This window comes from Lepidochelys olivacea (assembly GCF_965140295.1).
Source record: "Lepidochelys olivacea isolate rLepOli2 genome assembly, chromosome: 4".
Taxonomy (NCBI): Eukaryota; Metazoa; Chordata; order Testudines; family Cheloniidae; genus Lepidochelys; species Lepidochelys olivacea.
Window position 1 is genome coordinate 28141012 of NC_140414.1, and position 23710 is coordinate 28164721.

A 23710-nucleotide genomic window follows, 5' to 3' on the forward strand; every position below is an offset into this window, starting at 1 on the left:
ATTAGTCTAGATAATAATTATGAATCCTGCCTCAGTGTCAGGGACTAGACTGGATGACCTGTTGTGGTCCCTCCCTGCCCTACATTTCTATGATTCTGAGTTTCATGTTTATACAGTCTTGAAACTTTTTTTCTCAATAAGGCAAGCTGTAAAAATATTGTAAGCACATAGCAGTGTAAGGTTTAATTAATGCCAGGAGCCTTCAGTAAACATTAATAGCACTTTGGAATACACTTAGTGCAATGATTCCTGCAATCAGACAGACTCATACACCTGTCATTAAATCTCTATGTGGAAAATGGCTGATGCTAGCATCAACGACATTACATGAACGTTGTGCATTCAGCGATGGGAAGGAAAGATCAAAAGAAAATCTTGGTCAACAGAAATATACTTTCAGATAAAATATAGTTGAATAGCCCTGTTTTATATTACAGATCTCAGTGCATATGGTGGGATTTTTGTTTGTTTTTGCGGGAGAGAATAGTGGCATTTTAGTGACAAAACAGGTTCAAAACAGAAACTTTGATTTTAAAAGAATTGCAAATTTTAATATAAATAGAAACCTTTTCATTCTTTAGGTTTTTTTAATGGAATCATTGGAATCTTTTGGAGGTGGTTTAAATTTAAAAAAGTTCACTTACAATGTTTGCTGCTATCACTGCAGTAAATTTGTGTTCTAGTTCAGATGAATTGGAAAGTGACGAGACAAGTGAAACTGATTGGTCTATTTCTGTGTTTCTACTCTATGAAATGTGAAAAATAGACTAACAACATAAAATTGGCTTTAATTTCTGGCCTGATTTAAAACAGACTTCAATAAAATATAGGCTTATATCGCAAGTTCTGTCAGGCAAGGACTCTCTCTCTATTATTTGAAGAGTGCCCAGTACAATGAGAACTCTAGGTGCTACCATAACATTAATAAATCACCATAATAATAATATAGGATTTTTAACCACAGTATGTCCTTTGAATAATTCACTTTGGATTCCCTCACCTAAGATGACAATCCCTGGGAAATGCCGTGTGCATTAATTATTTAGGGGTAGATTCTGTTCTCATTTATATTTGTTTAAATTTGGAATAATGTCATTGTTTTCAATAGGATTACTCTGCATTTACACCAGAACTGAAACCAGAGCTGAGCCCTTTGTGTGAACGACCGCCCTGCACCTTTAAGCGGAGGTTTAAGGCGGGGGGCGGGGAATCAAAAGGGTCAGCATGGTCACTGTCTCATCCCCTGGGAATAAAGAGTTTAAAAGGGGCAGCCCTGTGCCTTAAACATTCCTTTTGCATGGAGCAGGCTGAGGTGGAAAGTACACAGTGACTGGATAAATGGCTTGGAAAAAGACTTAAAAAGAGGTGTTCGTTAAAGGAACGAATGGTGGGGGGAGGGGATTGGGGAATTCTTTGATTGGTACTGCAGGGAGCCAACCCTCCATTATAATAGCCCACCTGAACCCTCCCACTGGGTGGTGGGGGTGGAGGATTGTAAGGTCCCACAATGAATTTGCTGGAGAGACCTGGATAGAAAAAGAGGGGGAGCTGGTAGAAGCTCCTGGGTAATTACGGAATAAACATGGGGTTATCTGCACTGTACGCTGTTATCTGCCAGATAATCCCAGACATCTAATAATAAAGGTGCGGCCTGATTAAACTCATGTCAGATGTCTCCTGTCCTTCCTTCGGTATAGCCAGACAAATGCTGCTCTGGCAAAGGAGCCCTTTCTTTACACAAAGTCCAAAGGCTGCTACAGAAGTACTGGTATATCCTAACTGTAGACGCCACTGTATCCACATGGCAGGGGGCAATTTTTGCAGGGCACATACTGCTTATATTATAATGTCACAGACTGAAAGCAGTATCTTTTACATATAAAAGAAACACCTTACAGTAAGTAGTGACCTTTTCTAGATCTGTATCTTTCATTCGTTCTTTTATGAGGCTTGCTTCATCTTAAATTTAAGTAGATTTTTCCATTCTTCTTAGCAGTGTTGTTACAAAAACAACTTTTGAAGACTTCACTTGGAATGTACTCTACTCTTTATTAGACTCAGATTGCCTTCTCCCAGTTATTTCAAATTGCTAGTAGTAATAGTCCGATGTACTAATACTATAATACTTAGTCCTGCCCTGAGCGCAGGGGACTCAACTAGATGACCTCTCAAGGTCCCTTCCAGTCCTATGATAGTACATTTAAAAAATCCTAGCTGCTCAGTTATGATGAGAGAATAGTAGAATATTTTTCTGTCCGATTATTTTGTCCTGGTAACAAGTCGTAGGAACCAACTGAGTTGGCTGTATTATGAGGAGCAATTCAGTTCTTGATCTTGTCCTCACTGAAGTTCAGTGACAAAATTCTCCTTGTCTTCTCTAGAAAGCAGGAAAAGACCCGATGGCCTGATCTTAAGACAGTTGCAGTCAATGCGAGCCTTTTGGCTTAGGCATTTAGTCAATAGTTTTAGGAAGAAAATATTATTTCAAACAACATTGAGGGTCTGACCTGACTTTGGATTTCTGAGATTCCATTTTACACAACAGAATTTGATGAGACTGAGAGAATTTTTTCCCTTTGGCCCCATGCACAACTCCCATTGAAGTTAACTGGCAGAATTTGATTCTAAGGCTTATGTGGAAGAGAGAATCATGTTAACTCCATAGACAAACTAAAAAAGGATCAATTTTTATTTTGTTTTGAAAAAAGTTTTAAAAAGTGTTCTCTAAGGACTTCAGGACTGGACAGAGTAAACACAAGGTAGAGACTGTGCAAAGGGCCAAGAGATTGTGGCAGAGATATTTTAATGTGAAGAAAAATAGCACAGATAGCATATATCGGCAGCCATTTGTGCTAGTTTAATTTTCTGGGATGTTCTGCTAGTCTCTAGTTCCTAGGAGAGGCCTCCATGTAAACAGAGAAACATGTTGTGATTAAAATAAAAATGGATCCTTCTTGATTAGTTTAAATAACAGGAGAAATGGTTTGCAAACATCCAAAAAGCAGGTTGTGTGTACATTATTTCAACAGCATAAGATTGTTTGAGTTTTAGTATTTTCCATGTAAAGGTCATTGTCATAAAGTGTCTTTCCCCTCTTTTTAGTCTGTTTATTTAAGAAATATTCAACTTCAACTGGAGTGTGAGAGTTTAAAATGTTATCCATGTGAGCCTCGATAAAAGACTTAATCTTTTAATTTTAAGATAGTTGCAATTGTTATGCCTGAATAGCAGTAACGTGTGTGCTAACGAGCTTCACAGCTTTAAGGGGCAGTTTAAAGTGTACAGTTACGTTGTGTTTAACTCCTTGGGCCTGGTGGCTAGGATTCCAGGATATCTAATAGCATCAAAGTTTGTGAGTTTGGCCATAGGGAAGTAGAAATGGAATATACAGTGCTGACTTTGTACAAACTCTGCATGCTAATTTTATGAAATACCATCAGGTTTATGCTACTACTGTCCTTCACCATCAAGATGTGATATCAAGGTTTCTACAAAGGATTCTATAGAATTACAACTATGCTAACTCTGTTGAATGGATCTGAAACATGGGTAGTGAAGAAGGTGGAAGGGCACTGGTTTGACGTTTTTGATTCTTGTCATCTTCATCAGCTGCTCCATATTTAATGGCAGGACCAGATCAGAAGTGAGGCTATTTGAAGCTGAATTTAGCGAGCACCTCAATCAACACTGGTTTCGTTTTGATGGCTTGTTTGGTATGGACATATTAGGAAGGAAGACCAACAAATTCCGAATTGCGTTTGCCAAGGAATGCCACCATACAGCTGACGAGCATATGGTCACCAAAAGTTTTGGTGCCACCATATCATTGCCATTGATGGATGTAATGTGAATATCCAGCCAGACCACTTTAATGAACTCGCGAGAGATTGAGCACGACCCGAGTCAAACTGCAAGGAGAGTATCTCCCATGGGGATTTGCCATGATTATGAAGGGCGTATTGATGTGCCTGATCCAACTCCTGCTGAAGACAGACAGAGCTCTAATAGAAAAAAATGAAAATCAAATGTCAATAAGTGAGAGGAGACTTTGCAGCTCAGTAAAGAGCAGATTGATGGGCATTGTGAGATATATAAGGAAGGGTTGTCTCGTGGCTAATACATTTGACTGGGACTCTGGAGACGCGAGTTCAATTTCCAACTCTGCCGCTGACATCCATGTGTGTCCTTGGGCAAGTCACTTGGTTCCCTATTAAGCATGTGCTTAATAGCTTAGATCAACTTAAGCAAATAGTAGTTACAATAAACTCAATGGAGTTTCTCACATAGTCAAAACTAAACGTGTTCTTGGGTGCTTTGCTGGATCAAGTTCTTAATATCCCTGTGTCTCTGCTCCCTATCTGTAAAAAAAATAAAATAAAATAAAAATTGGATAATAGAATCTCCTTTCTCTCACCCTTTGCCTTGTCAACTTAGATTACAATTTCTTCAGGGCAAAAACTTTCTCTTACTCTGTATTTGCATGGTGGTTGGCACATTAGGGCCCCAATCTGCACTGGGATCTCTAGATGCAGCCATAATACAAATTAATACAAATAATAGAATGAGAAAAGATAATTCAAAATTGTACTTAAGCAGATAACATCTATAACAGAATGTTTGCAGCAGGTGAGATGCATTCTGCTTTAATAAAGACAAACAAATGATAACTGATAACTCCTGGTGTCATTGTGGATAGTTCTCTGAAATCATCCACTCAATGTGCAGCGGCAGTCAAAAAAGCAAACAGAATGTTGGAAATCATAAAGAAAGGGGTAGATAATAAGATAGAAAATATCATATTGCCTCTATATAAATCCATGGTATGCCCACATCTTGAGTACTGCATGCAGATGTGGTCGCCCCATCTCAAAAAAGATATATTGGAATTAGAAAAGGTTCAGAAAAGGCCAACAAAAATGATTAGGATATGGAACAGCTTCCATATGAGGAGATTAATAAGACTGGGACTTTTCAGCTTGGAAAAGAGACAACTAAGGAGGGATATGATTGAAGTCAATAAAATCATGACTGGTGTCGAGAAGGTCAATAAGGAAGTGTAATTTATCCTCCTAACACAAGACCTAGGGGTCACCAAGTGAAATTAATAGGCAGTAAGTTTAAAACAAGCAAAAGGAAGCACTTATTCACACACCTCACAGTCAACCTGTGGAACTCTTTGCCAGAGGATGTTGTGAATGCCAAGTCGGTAACAGGGTTCAAAAAAGAACCAGATAAATTCATGGAGGATGTGTCCATCAATGGCTGGCTGTTAGCCAGGATGGGCAGGAATGATGTCTCTATCCTCTGTTTGCCAGAAGCTGGGAATAGGCAACAGGGGATGGACCACTTGAAGGTTACCTGTTCTGTTCATTCCCTCTGAAACAGCTGGCATTGGCCACTGTCGGAAGACAAGATATTAGGCTAAATGGATCTTTGGTCTGACCCAGTGTAGCCATTCTTATAATATGCTGGATAATGTATCAGACTGTTAATTTTTTGGTTTCAGAGATTTTCTGATTGTACTTGTTTTCTTTTCTTTTTCCTTTTTTTTTTTAAGCTACAGTAGAAGTGATTGGCTAAATTTTCCAGTTTTCTTCAGTGCCATTATTTTATTGATAACAAATCATTTCTTTGATTGATTTCTTAAGTGTAAGCTCTTTAGGGTAGGGACTTTCTCTCATTGTGTGTTTGTACAGTGCCTGCTACAATGGGCCCAAGATCTCAGTTGGTTTAGGGTCCTAACCGGTGCTACACGAACACAAATAATTAACAATAGCTCAGTATTCCCTTATGTTTTATATTCAATTTATTTCATGCTGTCTCTGTATTGCAGATGTTCAAAGCCTTGTTCTCCTCTGCCCTACTTTTAGAGTAGTCATTTATAATTGAGCAAGGTGAGTGTAAGTGACTACACTATGCAATGCAGCAGAGTATCGACCCCTCGCATTGCAGATCTTTGTCATGACAATATACACAGTAACTGTGGTATTGAAGTTAACAGCAAGAAGCTGGAGGTTTGGGCAGCTGGATGGGGAATGGTGGGGACTTTTGGCACTTGAGAAAGTGTAGAGAACGTTGGGGATTTTCGAGACCTCGAAACTCGAGGCAAAACAAACCATCTATGTAACGCAAACATACTGGTAGGTCTTTGCACAGTGCAAGCAGATATCCCCACAATGGGATTTTTAATGGCTGCTGATCCTTCCCTTTGGCATTAAAAGCCTTATTGTGTCATTCAGTGTGTCAAATCTTTTAAAAATGTAATTCTTCCATGATAAGCACACCCTTTGAAGTTGCATTATTTCTTTTATGAAATGTGTTCATGATCTTTTCCTTCAGGCTAGGAGAGTTGGTGGGGGAATGATTATAAAAACTGTCTACAGTAAAGAGCATGGAAATTGGCTTTTCTTTCTCTAGACTTTCATGTTTCACACCTGGATACTGCATTTAAATAGAAATCTAATGTAGAGGCATCTCTTTCCCTCGAGACAGAATACTTGACATGTGCATAGAGCTTTACATTATTTCAATGTTTTACAAACATCAACTAGTTTTGCAAAACTCCTGTGAGTTGAGTAAGTGTATAAATAAGGTAGGTAACCTTTTAACTAGTTGATGAGCCTTCTAGTGGTGCTTACCGTATATTACCGTTTTTAGAAGCCATGAGAAACCAGAGCAGCAGCAAACAGGTAGTTAGGCCTGGCATGTTAGTTTGTTATTTAGTAAACATGGTTATTTAGAACCCAGCTGTGCCATGTTTCTTCACATGGTATTGTTATATAAAGATCCAAAGGCACAATAGTAAGTAAAGTTTATTATATTTTTAGTACAGATAAAGGGGGAAAATGAGGCCAACTGGTGAAATAACTTGCCCAAGATTAGAACATGGGAGTCTTGTTCTTAGTCTTTTATGTTCAAATGGTGACACTCAAGTTCAGTATTTAAATCAAAATACTGAAGCTTTCTAGGAGGTTGAGTGCCCTAAAACTGTCCATGAAGAAAAAATGTAAACAAATACATGAAACTAGTGTTGATATTATGAGTGAGATTTTCAAAAAGCAAGTCCTGGAGTCTGCAGAACACATAGGAGCGTGAGTTATTGTCCAAACTCTTCTCCATTCTGTGCTTTTGACTTTTGTAGTAATTGAAAAGCAATAAGAGAACATAAACCTCAGCTCAAGCTTCTCTCCAGGGCCTGGCTACACCTGAGAACTCCTACCAAGATGTCCTCTCTTCTGGTTTCCTTTGACCCATAGAGGCATTCACCTGCATTACAGAATTATAGCAATGTGGGGCTGGAAGGGGCTTCAAAAGATCATCAAGTCCAGCCCCCTGTACTGAGACGTGACCAAGTAAACCTGGAGCATCCCTGTTATTAAAAACCTTCAAGAATAAGGGTTTCACAGTCTCCCTGGGAAGCCTATTCCAGAACTTTAACAACCTTTATAGTTAGGTTTTTGTTCATATCTAACCTAAATCTCTCTTGCTGTACATTAAACCCATTATTTCTTGTCTTATTTCTTGAATCTATTGATAATGTATTGATACTTTACCCTGGCCCTCCTATCAAAACCATATTATTCTATGTGGTGGTTATTTTGGAAATAGAGATATCATAGACACTGTAAACTTAATGTCTGTGGAAATGCTCAGTTTAAAGTGGGTGATTATGTAATTTGTTTTACAGTAATCATAAAACTCATTGGAAAGCAATATGATAACATATTTAGTCCATGGAAACAGAATAGATAGTAAGAATATAAAGAGAGATGGATATAAAAATAAAAGGCAGGCCCCAAAGACATTTTGAATCTCCAGGTAAGAAGAAGTTTGAACCAACTGTGGATGGGCAAAAAACCAAAAATTGTTGATACGTTACGAACTAGACAAAATAGATTGCTTAGCCAGGAAACTGTAGCTGTGCTGGCTGAAACTTTTCTGAAGCATCCAAAACAGTTGCAGCTTTTTTAGGCTTTTCTACTCGTTTATTAATTTGAAGACATGAGGCCATCTAACTCTCTAAGTATTCTAGTTTTGGACACTTGAAGTTGAAAAATGAGACAAGTGGCCCCAGTCCTGGATTGACATGGAATTAGATGATACAAGAGAGCACAAAGCAGCATGGCTTGAACATGCTCACAGCCAAAGCTACTAAAAACCATTTCACTTTCTTCGTTTCAGAGGAGCAACATGATAAACCAGTCAGTCATATATGTTCCAGGATTTGAGGTGTGTGGATAAATACCAAGGCCACAAGAAGATCACGAATGAATATACTGGCACTTCGGTAATAAAGTCAGGCACTTTACTTTTAGTCAAGTAGCTGGCTTTGATCTGTAATAGCTTACTTCTGCCACATGACCATTTCATCTGTTCTCGTGCGTCCCAGACACGCAACGCTGAGTGTCTTTTTTCAAAGTTGATGTCCCCAAATACTTTTAAGTTGTTTCTGTTTTCCATCTGGTCAAAGTCATCATGTGGTATCCTTAATAAAAAAAAAAAATGCTGACAGTCAAAATCAATCTTAAGCCAAATCTTGAAGTGTTTCAAAGTGTGAAACAAGGACGTTATAAGAAGCAAATGCATTATTTAGCTCAATTTTTATATAAAACCTATCTATTTTTACATCTTTTAAAACTTGTAAAAATGTCTGCTCTTAGTCAAGACATGCTTAGAAGCACTGTTTTTGTTTGGCTTTAAAAATTCCATAATTATATTAAGTTTGGGACTAACATAATTGTCCTGCTTTGCCAGTAAAAATGGTTCTTCAAAGCTGCTCTCATTTTCTGACTTCCTGGTTATGTGCCTTGTCTTTCTCTCTTGCTTCCCTCCTCCCAATGCCTTCTTAAAGCACTAATTTTCAAGATTTGGGGGTGAAGGGAGAAGATTAGAATCTGATTCGCAACAATAATAAAGCACTTGACACTTGATATAGGTTTATAGAAAGTGTTGAATAAAACCAGATTCAGGTAGTGTCTGTAAGCATGCATATAAATAGCAGGGGACCTCTCATGTGTCGTTTGTACTTAGGAGCAGCTTCTGCTAATCGTTAGAGATGTATTTGTGGAACGCTGACAGACAGAGCTTTCCAATAAGATATTGGATTCCTCCAGTGTTTCATTTTATGTTGCTCTGCATTGTAGCATTGAACGTAAAAAAAAATGTGAAAATGTGGATATTATAGTCCATAAGGTACTTCTGAATTATATAGAATATTACAATTACCTGCTCATTTGCTTTCCTTGGTCTTTCCAACTTTATTACAGGTAGCGGTCATTGTCCACTGTATGTCTAGCGACAATGTTTCTAAAATAAGAGGGAAGATTGTTAGCAGGGCAGAATTCCCTCCCTCCCTTGGTGCTGGGGTGTTAGTGTGTTGCAACTTTTATCTAATGAATAAATATCTTGCTGGAAAGTTAATGGCAGTCAGTAACTCTCTTGTTTCCAGTTATGGTAACCATCAATCCTAACCTCTGCAGGATTGTCATCGGTTTTACAGTTTCTATCCTGTGTAATTTCAGTCACAGCCACTGTCCCAGAACTGTGGGATAGCTAGGCATGGCTGTCGAGCTGTGTTGTATGATCCTGTATCACAACAGCATCTCTCCCAACTTCCTGTGTAAACTGTGTTCCCCACCTGACTTCCTGTCGGCTGACACCGTCAGCAACAGCTGCAGTCACTTCTGCCTCTGCTGAAATTGAGTCATCGGTGGGTGAGTGAAGAGGTAGGCTTCTCAACCTCACCTTTTAAATCAGTTTCTTACAGTGCTGGGGCTGGTGGTTGATTTCTCCTATTTTGTATCATTACTATATTGTTGAGTGGGGTAAATCTTTGTTTAAACCGACTGTTTCTCAAAGGTTTGGACTTAGCCTGATTTCCTGCAGAAGTTTTCCCCTCCCCCCCACTTATTATGATATTTTATTCAGAATGTACTTTCCTTATTATCATGAAGTGAAAACTGTACTCCATCAGCCACAATGTCTTGGTTCAGTGTAGCAGAACTAGAAAGAAACTGGTCTAGGTCCTATAAATGAAGGGCTTTTCTCTTTCCTTGTTGAAAGAGTTACTGAGTCATGAGCCAGGAAGTACTCTAGGCAGAGCTGTGGCTCTTTTGACTATGTCAAGCTCTATCTTCACTGATAAATTACTTGTACTGGGGACTGCATGTAATGTAATGTGCGATAGAAAGGGGTAATTTTAACGGTTAGATCCCAAGTAATTTTATTGAAAAAATAGTAAATATTTAGTTTAGAGAAACAACAAATAGTTCAGCTGTTTGGTTTTTTTTTGTTTTTTTTTTTAAGTTTTTGTTTTCCCCAACTGCCAACTCAGGCGTGTGACTCGTAATATTTTAATTACAGGTATTCTTTTATGTGCCAATTATGAATATTAAGAACTTTAAATCCAGCCAACCCCTACTATCTCTTTGTGTACCAATCTCTAGCCTCTGTCTCCTCACTTGGAATCCATGGTCTCAACATCCCTGGTACTCTAAACAGAAGAAACTGTTAATTTTTAAAGTTATAAACCAGTTTCATAAACCAATAAAATCATTACAAGACTAATCCTTGGTAGTCTTAGTTAACTTTATCTCATCAGTCCCTGTTGAAGTCTTAGGGAGATTTTCATTGGGCTGGTTTCTTCTTGAGTCTTCAATGTTTTTCTTACCTGTTTGTGGCAGTTGATTTGTAGAGATGGACAGGATGGATTGTGAAATTCTTGCTGTCTCAGAAGGGAATCAGAGGGGGAGTATGTGGTGGTCAATTCAGAGTATTTTTATGCCCGTCTTCCTGTTTCCATGAAATTTTAGGAAAGAGTGCCTCTTTCTGGGTTGTTCAGGTTCAGAATTCGTTGCTGTCACTCTTCGGTTGGATCAGTGACTTTACGGTGATATCTTCAACACCTGGATATGCAGTCCGCCTAATGAATATGCCACATTTCTAGTTTCCCCTGTTGTCTGTGTGTGTGTGTGGCAGGAAAGCATCAGAGAGAATTAATGATGACAGAACGAGGAGTAATGGTCTCAAGTTGCAGTGGGGGGGGGGGTTAGATTGGATATTAGGAAAAACTTTTTCACTAAGAGGGTGGTGAAACACTGGAATGCGTTACCTAGAGAGGTGGTAGAATCTCCTTCCTTAGAGGTTTTTAAGGTCAGGCTTGACAAAGCCCTGGCTGGGATGATTTAACTGGGAATTGGTCCTGCTTTGAGCAGGGGGTTGGACTAGATGACCTTCTGGGGTCCCTTCCAACCCTGATATTCTATGATTCTATGATTCTAATTTAACTTTAAACGTTTGGTTTTTCTGAGATATTCTTTTGTTAGAGTTTGACAGGAAGTGAAAGTCCAAACAGTAATGTTTTTAATATAAAAGTTTTTAGTTCTCAAAATAGTTCTTTTTAAAATTAAGTTCTTAAAAGAGTGTCTTTAAGCTTAAATGGTCATCAAAGAAGTCATTGTCTTTTATTTTTACCCTTCTCCTTGTCTTCAGGAGTTTGATGACAGATTGCTTAAGCAGTGTCAGATAAATAATTTCCAAATGAATATAAATATTTCTGTATTCAAATAGCTTCTTATATTAGTAACAAGTTATAGCATCAAATGACCTTACTATGTTTGTATATAAAACATCTTATCATATAATTATTATATCTAGCAGTTATATAAAGCCTTTCATTTAGATAGAACAAATTTGGAAATACCAGAAGAAACTTATCCTATCTTAAGCACTTGAGAGACAAAAAAGGTTTCCTCTTTAAGCGGAAACATAAGTTGGACGTAACCAATAGCTTCTGCAATACGTTTCCCATCATAAATGTTCTCCAACTTTAAAGAATGAAGTCTTTTGTGTATTTACAAAATAAATCAATTTCAATAAGGATAGTTCTCAAATTCTTTCTGTAGTTTTAAACTTATTTTTTGCTTTGAAACGAAAAGGGGAGTTGGTATAGTCCCACTTTATAGCAATTAAGCATCTATTAGATATTTGCAAAACAATATCTTTTAAACATAGCACATAGAAAATAGTATAAAATTTGAGCAAGGTAAAGTATTAAATACAACGTTTTGAGTCTGTATAAACATTCTTAGGATAATAAACACTTCTATGCCTATAAAGCCTTGATTACCTTTTCTGATATTTGCTTGTCCTTGGGAGATAATATAGAAACCTGTTGGAATTTCTTTAACTAGCTTTAGCATTTTGCAACCTAACTAGCTAAACGTAATTTGATATTGTTATATTTTTAAGCATCCTGGCTATAACACACTTGTAATATATCTTAATATTCAGTAAAAGCACAGCCTTGCTTGTAATAAGCTAATAAAAATAAGTTATAATAATTTGATATCATTTTTACATCAATATTGAGGTGTCTTACCGACAGCAGAGGCTTCGCTAAGTATTTTGCTGCCTTAGGCAAACCGCAGATGGGCCCACTGCCCTGCTTCATTTGGTCTATCCTATCCCATTATATCTATGTGCCCGTATGCCTGTGTTTTCAATTAAATTTAATAGTTTGACAATAATTTTTTAATGTAAATTAAAAAGAAGAAGATCACGAATGAATATACTGGCACTTCGGTAATAAAGTCAGGCACTTTACTTTTAGTCAAGTAGCTGGCTTTGATCTGTAATAGCTTACTTCTGCCACATGACCATTTCATCTGTTCTCGTGCGTCCCAGACACGCAACGCTGAGTGTCTTTTTTCAAAGTTGATGTCCCCAAATACTTTTAAGTTGTTTCTGCTTTCCATCTGGTCAAAATCATCATGTGGTATCCTTAATCAAAAAAAAAACCTACATTACATTTTTAATGTAATTAATTTTTTATTATTTTTAATTACTAAATATATAATTTATATATAATTATATTTATATTATACTAATAATAAAAATAATTTATTTTAATGTAATTTTTTCATTACAGAGGTGATTGCTTTACTTCTATTTACTTCTATTTCTATTAAAAGTCTTCTTGTAAGAAAACTGAATGCTTTTTCATTGTTCTCAGATCCAAGGGTTTTGGTCTGTGGTCACCTATGCAAATTGATGAGGATTTTTACCAAACCTTTCCCAGGAAATGGGGTGCAAGGGTTGGGAGGATTTTGGGGGGAAAGACGTGTCCAAACTGCGTTTCCCAGTAAACCCAGTTAGAGTTTGGTGGTCGCAGTGGATATTCCACGGACAAAGGATAAAATTAATTTGTACCTTGGGGAAGTTTTAACCTAAGCTGGTAAAAGTAAGCTTAGGAGGTTTTCATGCAGGTCCCTATATCTGTACCCTAGAGTTCAGAGTGGGGGAGGAACCTTGACAGTTGTACATAGAATTTGAGATATATCATAACTCTATATAGTTGTTTTTACTCAAAATCAGATTGAGTATGTTCCCCCTACCTGCACTTCAATATCGGTTTCACCTTTGAGGAGGAAAGTGGTTCAATAGCAGAAGGTTTTTGCTTTGGTTAATGAGTCATTTTCATTTGTGGCTTCAATAAGTGAAGCAGCAAAAAATGGTGCAGTGAGAGATCATTCCCAGTAAAACATGTCATTACATAAATATAGGCAACCTCTCATTGAACTGGAAGAAAATGTGTATTCAATTATGCTGTGAAGTTTATTTTAGTGAAATGTTCTACATCATTTTTGAGAATGTGGCTTTCAAAAATGTGAGATGACCTTAAAGCAAACACAGCCCTCAGTCTCCCCTCCCCCTTGTATACTAATTTTGGGATCTCTGATGAATGACACTTGGATATGAACTACACGTGGTTGAATCACTCTTGGGAGGAAGGAAATTGACTGAAGTTTGGGAAAGCCAACCCTTTAGCTCACTGGATTTTGTGCACTCTACTAAAAATGACATTTTTGGTTTGTTGTTGTGTTTAATTCAGAATAAGAGGCAATAAGAACAAACATTAGCTAAATATCTCTCCTTACCCTATTTCATATTTATGAAAGTCACTTGGAAGTTGATCTTTTTGCTCTGTTGGTTGGCGCTTTACTTGAAAATCTTAAACTTTCAGAGTAGCATGATTTAAACAGATGACATAATCACTGCTGTAAGGTAGACTTTCTGTATGATGCATGGAAGGTCCAGACATGGAATTCACTAGGAAAACGTAGGTTTTGATTGTGAATCTTTTTATTGTCGTGTCTTAAACTTTTCAGAAATAGTAGACTCTACATATAGGCCAGTGGCAACATTTCCAGAAGCTATTTTGGAGGAAAATATGCCACTCAGTATTTACATTTGGTGGTAGGGATTGGCTCTTTCTCTGGCTGTGCCGGAAGAAGGACAGGAGACATAGGATGTAATTTAATTAGGCCACAACTTTATTCTTAAACATCTGTGAGTACCTGGCAGCTGAAAGTGAATTGAGCAGATAATTGCATAATCATTTCAATAGATGCCTGTCCTGGTTCCCAGTCAACCCAGCAACATTTCTAGAAGCTCTTTTGGAGGAAAATAGACTGCTCATCATTTACACTTGGTGGTAGGAATTGGATCATTAGATTATTTTAAAAAAGTTTCCCCCTAAACATACCACTTGCATATGAAATCACTGAAGTGTGAGAGCAAAGCTGCTTTGTTACTCAGAGTGGTAGGGATGGAAGAATTCAAGGAAACACAGAAACTTGAATAATTTGTGTAAAAAAAAAAAAACTTGACAGTTCTAGGTATTGTGACGGGGTCGGGCCAGATCGCTACAGGAGAGTAATAGAAGGCAGATATATTAGCCCCAGGTTAAGTAGGTCCCTTTTCCCTGGGTAAGGTGGCAGGGAAGGTTCCAGAGCAATCAGGAACCTTCTGGAAACAATTAAGGCAGACAGGCTGATTAGAACACCTGCAGCCAATCAAGAAGCTGCTAGAATCAATTAAAGCAGGCTAATCAGGGCACCTGGGTTTAAAAAGGAGCTCACTTCAGTTTGTGGTGCGCGTGGGAGGAGCTGGGAGCAAGAGGCACTAGGGGCTGAGAGTGAGAACGCGGACTGTTGGAGGACAGAGGAGTATGAGCATTATCAGACACCAGCAGAAAGGTCCTATGGTGAGGATAAAGTAGTAGTTGGGAGGAGACCATGGGGAAGTAGCTCAGGGAGTTGTAGCTGTCGCACAACTGTTCCAGGAGGCACTCTAGACAGATGCATTCCACAGGGCCCTGGGCTGGAACCAGGAGTAGAGGGCGGGCGGGCCCGGGTTCCCTCCAAACCTCCAAACTCCTGGTCAGACACAGGAGGAGTTGACCTGGCTGTGGGTTCACGAAAACGGCCAAACTAAGGGCTGCCGTGAATCTCCGAGGCGAGCAAATCTGCCAATAAGTGCAAGACCCACCAAGGTAGAGGAGGAATTTGGTCACAGTATCCATTAAGTATCTACAGGTTTTTTAAAATATTTTTGGAAAAAGTTTGTCAGTTTTCATTCTCTCTCACCCACCCTCTGTTCCCTATCATAAATAGGGCCCTACCAAATTCATGGCCATAAAAAATGCATCACAGACCGTGAAATCTGGTCTTCTGGGTGCTTTTACCCTACACTGTACAGATTTCACAGGGGAGACCAGTGTTTCTCAAATTGGGAATCCTGACCCAAAAGGGAGTTGCAGGAGAGTCACAAGGGGGGGTCGCAGTATTGCCATCCTTACTTCTGTGCTGTCTTCAGATCTAGGCAGCTGGAGAGCAGCGGCTGTCAGCCGAGCACCCAGATCCGAAGGCAACGCCCCGCCAGCATACCATGCCACCCTTACTTCTGTGCTACTGCCTTCAGAGCTGGGCAGCCAGAGAGTGGCAGCTGCTGACTGAGGGCCCAGTTCTTCAGGCAGTAGCATAGAAGTAAGGGTGGCAATACCATACCATGCCATCCTTACTTTTCCACTGCTTCTGGTGGTGAGTCTGCCTTCAGAGCTGGGCTCCTGACCAGCAGCTGCAAATCTCCTGCTGCCTAGCTCTGAAGGCAGCACTCCTGCGAGCAGCAGCACAGAAGTAAGTGTAGCAGTACCGCAACCCCCCTCCCAATAACCTCCCCCCCCAATTCCTTTTATGGGTCAGGACCCCTACAATTACAACACCATGAAATTTCAGATTTAAATAACTGAAATCCATGAAATTTTCTATTTTTGAAATCCTATGACCGTGAAATTGACCAGAAGAGACCGTGAATTTGTTAGGGCCCTAATCATAAAACATGGTAACATTCTCTGTAGAACCTAGGAAGTTCTTTAAATACATAAATGATCTTTATTCTGATAGACATAGTGTCACTGTTACTCCAGGTAGTTCAGTATTGGCGCTGTGCTAATTTCTGAAGCACAGGCTGTAATGATGGTACAGTATTTATGGGAATTAGCATAACAGGTATTCTTCCTTGGAATAGGAGGAAAGTAGGCAAAACACCCCATGTCCTATGCCAGGGTATCTCTGAAGAAAAATATATTTTGACCTTTTCTCAAGGAGCAGGGCTTGCTTGGTCCCTCACTAATAATGGCGCCTTAACATAACTGCATTTAAGGCCCCAGCCCGGCAAAGTGCTTAAGCATGTGATTAATTCTGAGCACTCGGGAAGCCCTATGAAGTTTATGGGACTGCTCATATGCTCAAAGTTAAGCACATGTGTAAGTGCTTTGCTGGATAGTGGCCTAAACGTTTAAGGTCCATGCACAGACAACAGCTACATAAACATCCATCATTTTTTGTTGTTTTTTTTAAGTGCTGTGCCTCTTTGGTGTTTTAAGTCTTGAAAACACTGGGTAGTTTGGCCGAACCTGTGTGGACAGGATTCCATCAGAGAATGCTATAGTCTTGTGTGGTCTGATAATCATTCTACTTAGCCGATCCAGAAATGTTATCATCTGATGCACTTATATTAAAAGAATGTATCCATGATTATGTGAGGGGTGCATGGGGAGGATTGTTTCCCTTGACTAATGTGAGCTGCACAAGTGGTAGCAATGGAGGGAGTTTGTGGGCGGAAAAAAGGGCTACTTGGAGCAGAGATTGGGCTAGGCCATAATATTTCTCATGTCAGCTGATGCCCAGCTTATATGGTGAAAGAAAAATGTCTATATTATGAACCAGTACTAATGCACAACTTTCAAATTTGACTATAACATGGTGTAGTCCTTTTGGTACAGGCAGGACAAACTGAGTCCTCAAATGTGAGGGTCTAAATCCTGTTAAATAACCATACTTTATCATAGTCAGGTATTCAGATAACAGTATTTGTAAATCTCATAAACAGTGGTTTACAAAATTAGACCTTCTCTGGATATAGAATTTTCTAAAGTGATAACTCTTAAGGAGAGAGTTTGGAATCTGGAAAGGAAGCACTTAGGAAAAAATGAATATCAACGTGTAAAGGAGAATTTGTCTTTGGGCAAAATTATCCAACTGCAAAGGAGACTTGGCTATCAATACCTGTGAGCTGGATTTTCTGGTTATTTCACTTTAGAATGCCATCATGAGGCGGGATGGGACAGGCTCAGGGAGCTCTGGGCCAATGGAAGCCGATGTGGTAATATTTTTACAATGATGCCTTAACAAATTTTCACTTTATTTTCTATAATCAAAGTCATGCTACTTTGTGTTCACTTTTAGTAGTATGGATTTAATGGGACTTATGAGGTTTTTTGTTTCCAGAATTATCACTGCAGCCCATTATACTGTGTTTCTGTTGATACAGTACATACTGTATACAATGATATTTGCAGTATCAAGTTATCAGTTTTATTGAGTGCTTTTATATCGGAAGAACACATTGTAGTGTTAAGGACCCTGATATCCTCTTATTACTCAACAAATTTAATAAGTATATACTTTGTAGAATTGCTTTTGAAATATTGCACCCATAATTAACTAATTTAACTAGTATAAATCCCTCAAATATACAGAAAGAAGAGAAAGTATAAGAATGGGTGTTACTATTAAATTGATTTAATTCTGATATTTGAAGAATGCTATTGCTTAGGCGACTTATGGGTTGTTGAAATATTGTGTAAAAAGATACTGCCATGCTTTGAAATCTCTGTTGAATGATGACATTTAAGTGGTCTATTACTGTACTAAAGGAGTCAAGATTCTAATGGACTTGCTCTCATATATGCTATACTATTACTACCTGTTAAATGTTTCTGAACATAAGTTGTATTATGCGGGCTTTCCCCACTCCCAAAGGACTAAAATAAGGATACACTGGATGTGGTTTAAATAGGCTGCAACTTTTATTAACTCTCTGGGTTAGAAAAAAGCATACAGTGTAGGTAATTCCTTGACCATTTCAATATATACTTGGAGGCAGGAGGGCTTCCATCAGCCCCCCCCCCTTTTCCCATCCTGGGCCCCAGCCCACCCACTGCTGGGACCTTAACATATCTCCCCACTCAAATGAGGATTAAGGTGGGCTATAAAGGAGGGGGGTTGGCTCCCTTCCATGCCATAGGAGCCCCAACCCCCTCCCCCATTTCTGCTCTTTTAATAAATACCTCCTTTAAATCCTTTACCAATCCATTTATCTGATCCCTGTATCCTGTCCCTATAAAGGACCTGTGCTAGACATCCACCCCAGGTCATCATACTGAGCTGACAACACAGCTTAATTCCCGTTCCATGTTCGTTGCCAATTAAGCTTCCCCTGGAACCTGAAAACCTTCCCCCACACACACTTCACTTAGGCCAATCTGGCGATGAGAGGAAAATTTGCTTCCTAGCCCCCCGAGAAGGGAGCAGCCAGCTGAGTGCCTGCAGCAGATCCTGACAAAACCTGGTATTTCACTATTTCCTTCGGTGGGAGGGTGGATGCTGCTCAACCTGGTCCAGGTAAAAGAGGGCTTCTCCACTTCTGCCCAGCATGTATTTCTGTTAACTCCCACACAATCACATAGCCAGCAACAGGGGGGAAGGAGCATTCCCAGAAGTACAGCTCACCTTGGGGTGGGAAGGTTCTGAGGGGAGCAGTGAGGGTATGTTACCGGGTGGCTTGTCCCTAAGGGCTGGAACTAGCCCATCCTGAATACAGAGAGAGCCACTGCTGGTGCACAGCAGGATGCTTGTCCTATGGAGAGTCCAGCCATCTGCAATGAAGTGGGCAAAGCACAGGAAACTGGCAGAGTCTGCAGAGAGTAAGGAAAGTTCTTGAGGTAGGGACATGTGGTGACACTGTGTCCAAGCAGTGGAGAGACAGCAAAGGCCCCAGGCAGGAAGGCCTGAGGAGAGGAAGAGTTATGAATAGAGTTTACTGGGGGGAGGTTCAGTTTTGTTCAGAATTTATTTTATATTAATAAAACCAGTCCCCATGGAGGGGTATTTTAGACCAAGTGTAAGACTGATGTGAAGTTGATTTGAACAGTCAAAGGTAGGGTGACCAGACAGCAAGTGTGAAAAATCGGGACAGGGGGTAATAGAAGCCTATGTAAGAAAAAGACCCCAAAATCAGGACTGTCCCTATAAAATCGGGACATCCGGTCACCCTAATCCAAGGGGAAACAGAGGCAGGCTGCCTGAAGGATGACCCTAGGCCATGAGGGGGCACGCAGAAGGCAGCCAGCTTGGTGGCAGTCAGATTTTTTAGAAAATCAGTACTCTTGCTTGCTTTCTTATTGACCAAATAATTGGCTCTGGACTTCAGAAACTTTTCCAGTGAAAATGTAATCAGAATTGATGTGTCTTCACAAAATGCATTGGCTTGAATGAAACAGAGTATTTCAATGAGAGAATTTTTGTTGAAAATGTTCCAGTCATCTCTAGTCTATGAATCTCCCTTCTCATCCTTCAGAATCTGGCTTTGCTGGGTAGTATGCTGCAAACTTCTCTATCTGAAAATATGCTGGTGGCATCCAGCAGAAGTGCTTGGTTAACACAATCCTAAATCTGCTTCTGAAGAAGGATCCCGTGCATCGTATTGCAATGATATTCCCATAGCACTCCTGAATCATACCTACTCACAGTTTCTGAGCTCACTGCCCACTTGATAAATAGATCAGTTGATACATAAGATAACAGTACCAGGAAAACAAATCTCCCAGTGAGAATAATGCCATGATAACTCCATTTCCAAACAGCTGTCAGTACATGAGTTTTGCACTTATTATCTGGATGTTCGTAGCTCAAAAGCCCAGTGAAGGAGAATATGGCTCACCTACAATATGTTGTTTTGTTTTGCAGGAGAAAGCCCAACATTTACAGAAGGCTCTTGCTTCCCAAGCAGATAAATCCACACAGACTGAACTTGTAGGTCATGATGTAAGTAGCTGTATTAAACAGTATTTTTGTCTTCTTTATTGGTATTCAGACTCTGACCAGCCTGTTTACCACTGCTAGTGCAATGTTCATGCATTAATTTAATAGGATTTAGTGGAACACCATTCTTTTTTTGCTCCTAAGTGATTCTCTTATGCCTTCTGCAACAGAAAAAGATGATTACAGCTACCTGACAACATCCCAATATCATGTTAATTGCTTGTTTTACCAACAGCTCCAATATACTTCTATTAGTATGGGCACAAACACGTCTAAGATGATACATATTAGTACAATGTGAAATCTTTCGGTATATATTTTAAAAAGGCATTTGTGCACTTATTAACAATGAAGTTATGTTTGCAATCATCATAGACTAAGCAAGTCGCTCTTGCATTCTGGTATGTGACAAAAGGCACACAACTTTGCAAAGAACTTGACACTGATATTTTAATTGTTGGGCATCAGCAGGGAACGCTGGAAGTAATTTAACTGAAAATTAGAATTTTCTTCCTGGTGTGAAAATAGCATCTTTATGCTCTGTGAAAAGGTTTAAACTACAAACATGATGATAAAATGTGAGGGTCACTGGTGGAATATGGAGACACAGTAGTTTGCTTGTGCGTTGGAATTTTTTTATGCCTTGAACAATTATTGGTAAAGAGTGTTTGGAAGTTAAATCTCAAACATAGTGTAGGTACAGCCATACAAGCAGCTTCCTACCATACTTACGGCATATGACACCCTTTGGCGCAAGGCCCTGATTCTGGGGTGAGGTGCATGCATGTGGATTTTCAAGCCTGTGCAGAGCCTCATTGAGTTTATTGGTATTCCATGCACACTCAGGGGTCTGCCTGTGCACATCTCATTGCAGTATTGGGGCCTGAGTGTTTTCTCTTGCACATCTAGGGTCAGCTATCCTTGTGAATGTCAAACATGCATACTTCAGTTACAAAACTCTGTTCTTATTTAAATCACATTTAATACCATGACTTCAATTCCATGAAACTGCAGTAATTTTAAATGTGTATTGAGAGGTATAGTTACCCAGAGAGAAACAATCTGAAGTTTGTCCGGCAAAAAAAAAAAATGTTTTATACGTAAAACCATGAGCACAGCCCCCAATTCAGAAAAGCATTCCTAATCAAGAAAACATTAAATGTATGTATCCAACTTTAAGTAATGGGATTTAATCATGTGCTTAAAAATAAGCACATTCCTTAAGTGCCTTCCTGAATAAGCGTGGATTTAAGCACATGAGTCAATGCTTTCCTGAATCAAGGCCACGAACAGTGACCTTCTCGTTGAGTGTTAAGAAACTGTGTTGCATAAGAAAAATGTTTGTCATGATTTATTATGCTTGCAAATCTCACTCTAGAACTCGGGTTTTATAAGCTTTTTTTTTTTTTAAAAAAAAAAGTTAATTTTTTTTAATTGTCATTTTTCTGCTCCTTGCTTTTCTCTGCCCTGATCTCTCTTTGTGAATTGGTAACAATGTCTGTGCCACCATATTCTGCTGCATAATTGTGAAATGATGAGAAAATCCGTGGGAAATGTTGAAACCTGGTAACTGCTTCAGTATTTTGGGATTACAACAAATGCATTCAGCAAAGTGATTTTCATATGGTCAGAGTACTGGTACACTGCACATTTTGCTACTGTTTGTTGGAGAAAATTAACTATCAGCCACAAAAAGTGACTCTATCAAGTGTCTTAGAATTCAAATTTGTGCATGCTTCCCATTGAATAAGTGAATAATATTTTAAATTGCTGTGAATTGATGTTGAGACAAACTATATATGTAATATCCGAAATCTCAGGCTAGAGTGATCGATCTTGGTGTCTGACAGAATTTTTCTACCAGAAGATCCTGTTCTTTCATGTTTTACCAGATGCTGAAAACCTTTGCAAAGCTGTTTGTCTCTCCCTTTCTTAAATTGAATTGCCCCTCTCAGTAAAACTGGAAACTTCTTTGTCCCTTTAATTTCTTGGCAAGGAGTTAAATGCTACCAAAAGCTAGGACACTTTGGGATCCCAAGAGAAATTGTTGAGATTCTAGAGAAAATGCATTTTAAAAGGAAAAATAAAAGTACTGAAACTTCCCTAGTGACAGCTGATTTTCCATATTTTGCCGTGTTTACTTCATGAATTATGGTGTCTTGTATACAGAAGATGACACTATCTCGGGAAGGAGATGATTATCTTTAAGGGCCTGAGCTGCAAGTTAAGGAGTGCCCATAACGCCCATGAAAGACAACACCTCAGCACGATGCCGCATCTCTCACGTTCAGACCACCTTGTGCCCAGTCACATTCCACTTGATACAATTAGTATTGATTTTAATCAAATAAGTTTTTACATTGTGTTTTCAATATAGGGTGTACTTGTCATGGGAGGAGTTATCAGAATTTGAAGGAAATCATTTTTTCATCTCCTGTAAATACATGTAAAGGGACGTAAATTAAACTAATAATGAACCAGCACCAACTACTGTATCTCCAGGATTGAAGCCCTTAAGCAGAGGCTGAGCTTATTGGCAGTGTACTCTGCCTGTGAGAGCAGTAAACTAATGACATCGACATTAATTTCTTCCCCTTCCACACCTCTTCGCCTACAATGAGTCAGCTGTGGGACATGATCAACTGAAATTCTTAATAAGGGACATCAGGTGCACTCATAATTTTTGGGAAACATTAGTAATTAAACAGTAGTTACAAAAATTAAGCCATAATGTCTGTGTGAAATACCATCACTGTATGGTTTCAAATAGGGATAAGCTGGATATAGAATACTTTATTGATTGGTCTATGGATCATAAGAATGTGTATACTTCAGAATACTTTAAGAATTGTAAGGTGGTCACATCAATAGTCATGTTTTTTGAGCAGTGAGTAAACAGTAAACCCAGGGTTATCGCGCTCTCTCTCTCTCTCTCTTTTTTTTTTTAAAACAGTTGTCTCTTAAATAATATTGTGCCAACAAATTTTCAAGTTCCCCAATGGTACTTCCCTACTGTGCTGCGGTTGGCATCATCATCGTGTTTTTTCACATAACTTAATGTGACATGTTAACATAAACAGAGGTGGAATTTTCTGAGATGACACTACATAGCTGTCTGGATCGATTTGTCTTATACAGAATAGTTGGAGAAACTGTAATAAAGAGAACAAGATCATGGAGAAAAGTGAAACAGTATTTTTCTTTGCATGAGTAAATGATGGCCATACTGATCTTGACTGGAGTAAAGTTAGAACCAAGCCATGAGGGGTGGGAGAGAGAATATGCAAATAAATAACTCTCTCCTTTTTTCATACATACATTTTATGTATATTCATTTTATGGAATATTTTTCATTCACTTATTAGCTTTTGTTCCCTGTCTTACAAAGTATGCTTATTACAGGTAATAGTCGGTTGAGTCTTGTTCTCATTGAAGTCATTTGCAATCATACTCAAATTCTTTGGTTTTGTATGAGGTTTTATTGA

At 38.9% G+C, this 23710-nt stretch overlaps 1 protein-coding gene across 4 annotated transcripts in view; it reads left to right on the forward strand.

Moving 5' to 3' along the window:
- The window catches only part of CCSER1 (coiled-coil serine rich protein 1), a 1064058-nt gene that overhangs the window by 649837 nt on the left and 390511 nt on the right, over positions 1–23710 (forward strand). For all 4 annotated transcript variants that reach the window (XM_084627194.1, XM_084627195.1, XM_084627197.1 and 1 more), the window contains exon 9: positions 20151–20228. In XM_084627194.1, the coding sequence (XP_084483320.1) occupies positions 20151–20228 (78 nt within the window). The remainder of the gene's footprint in view (positions 1–20150; positions 20229–23710) is intronic.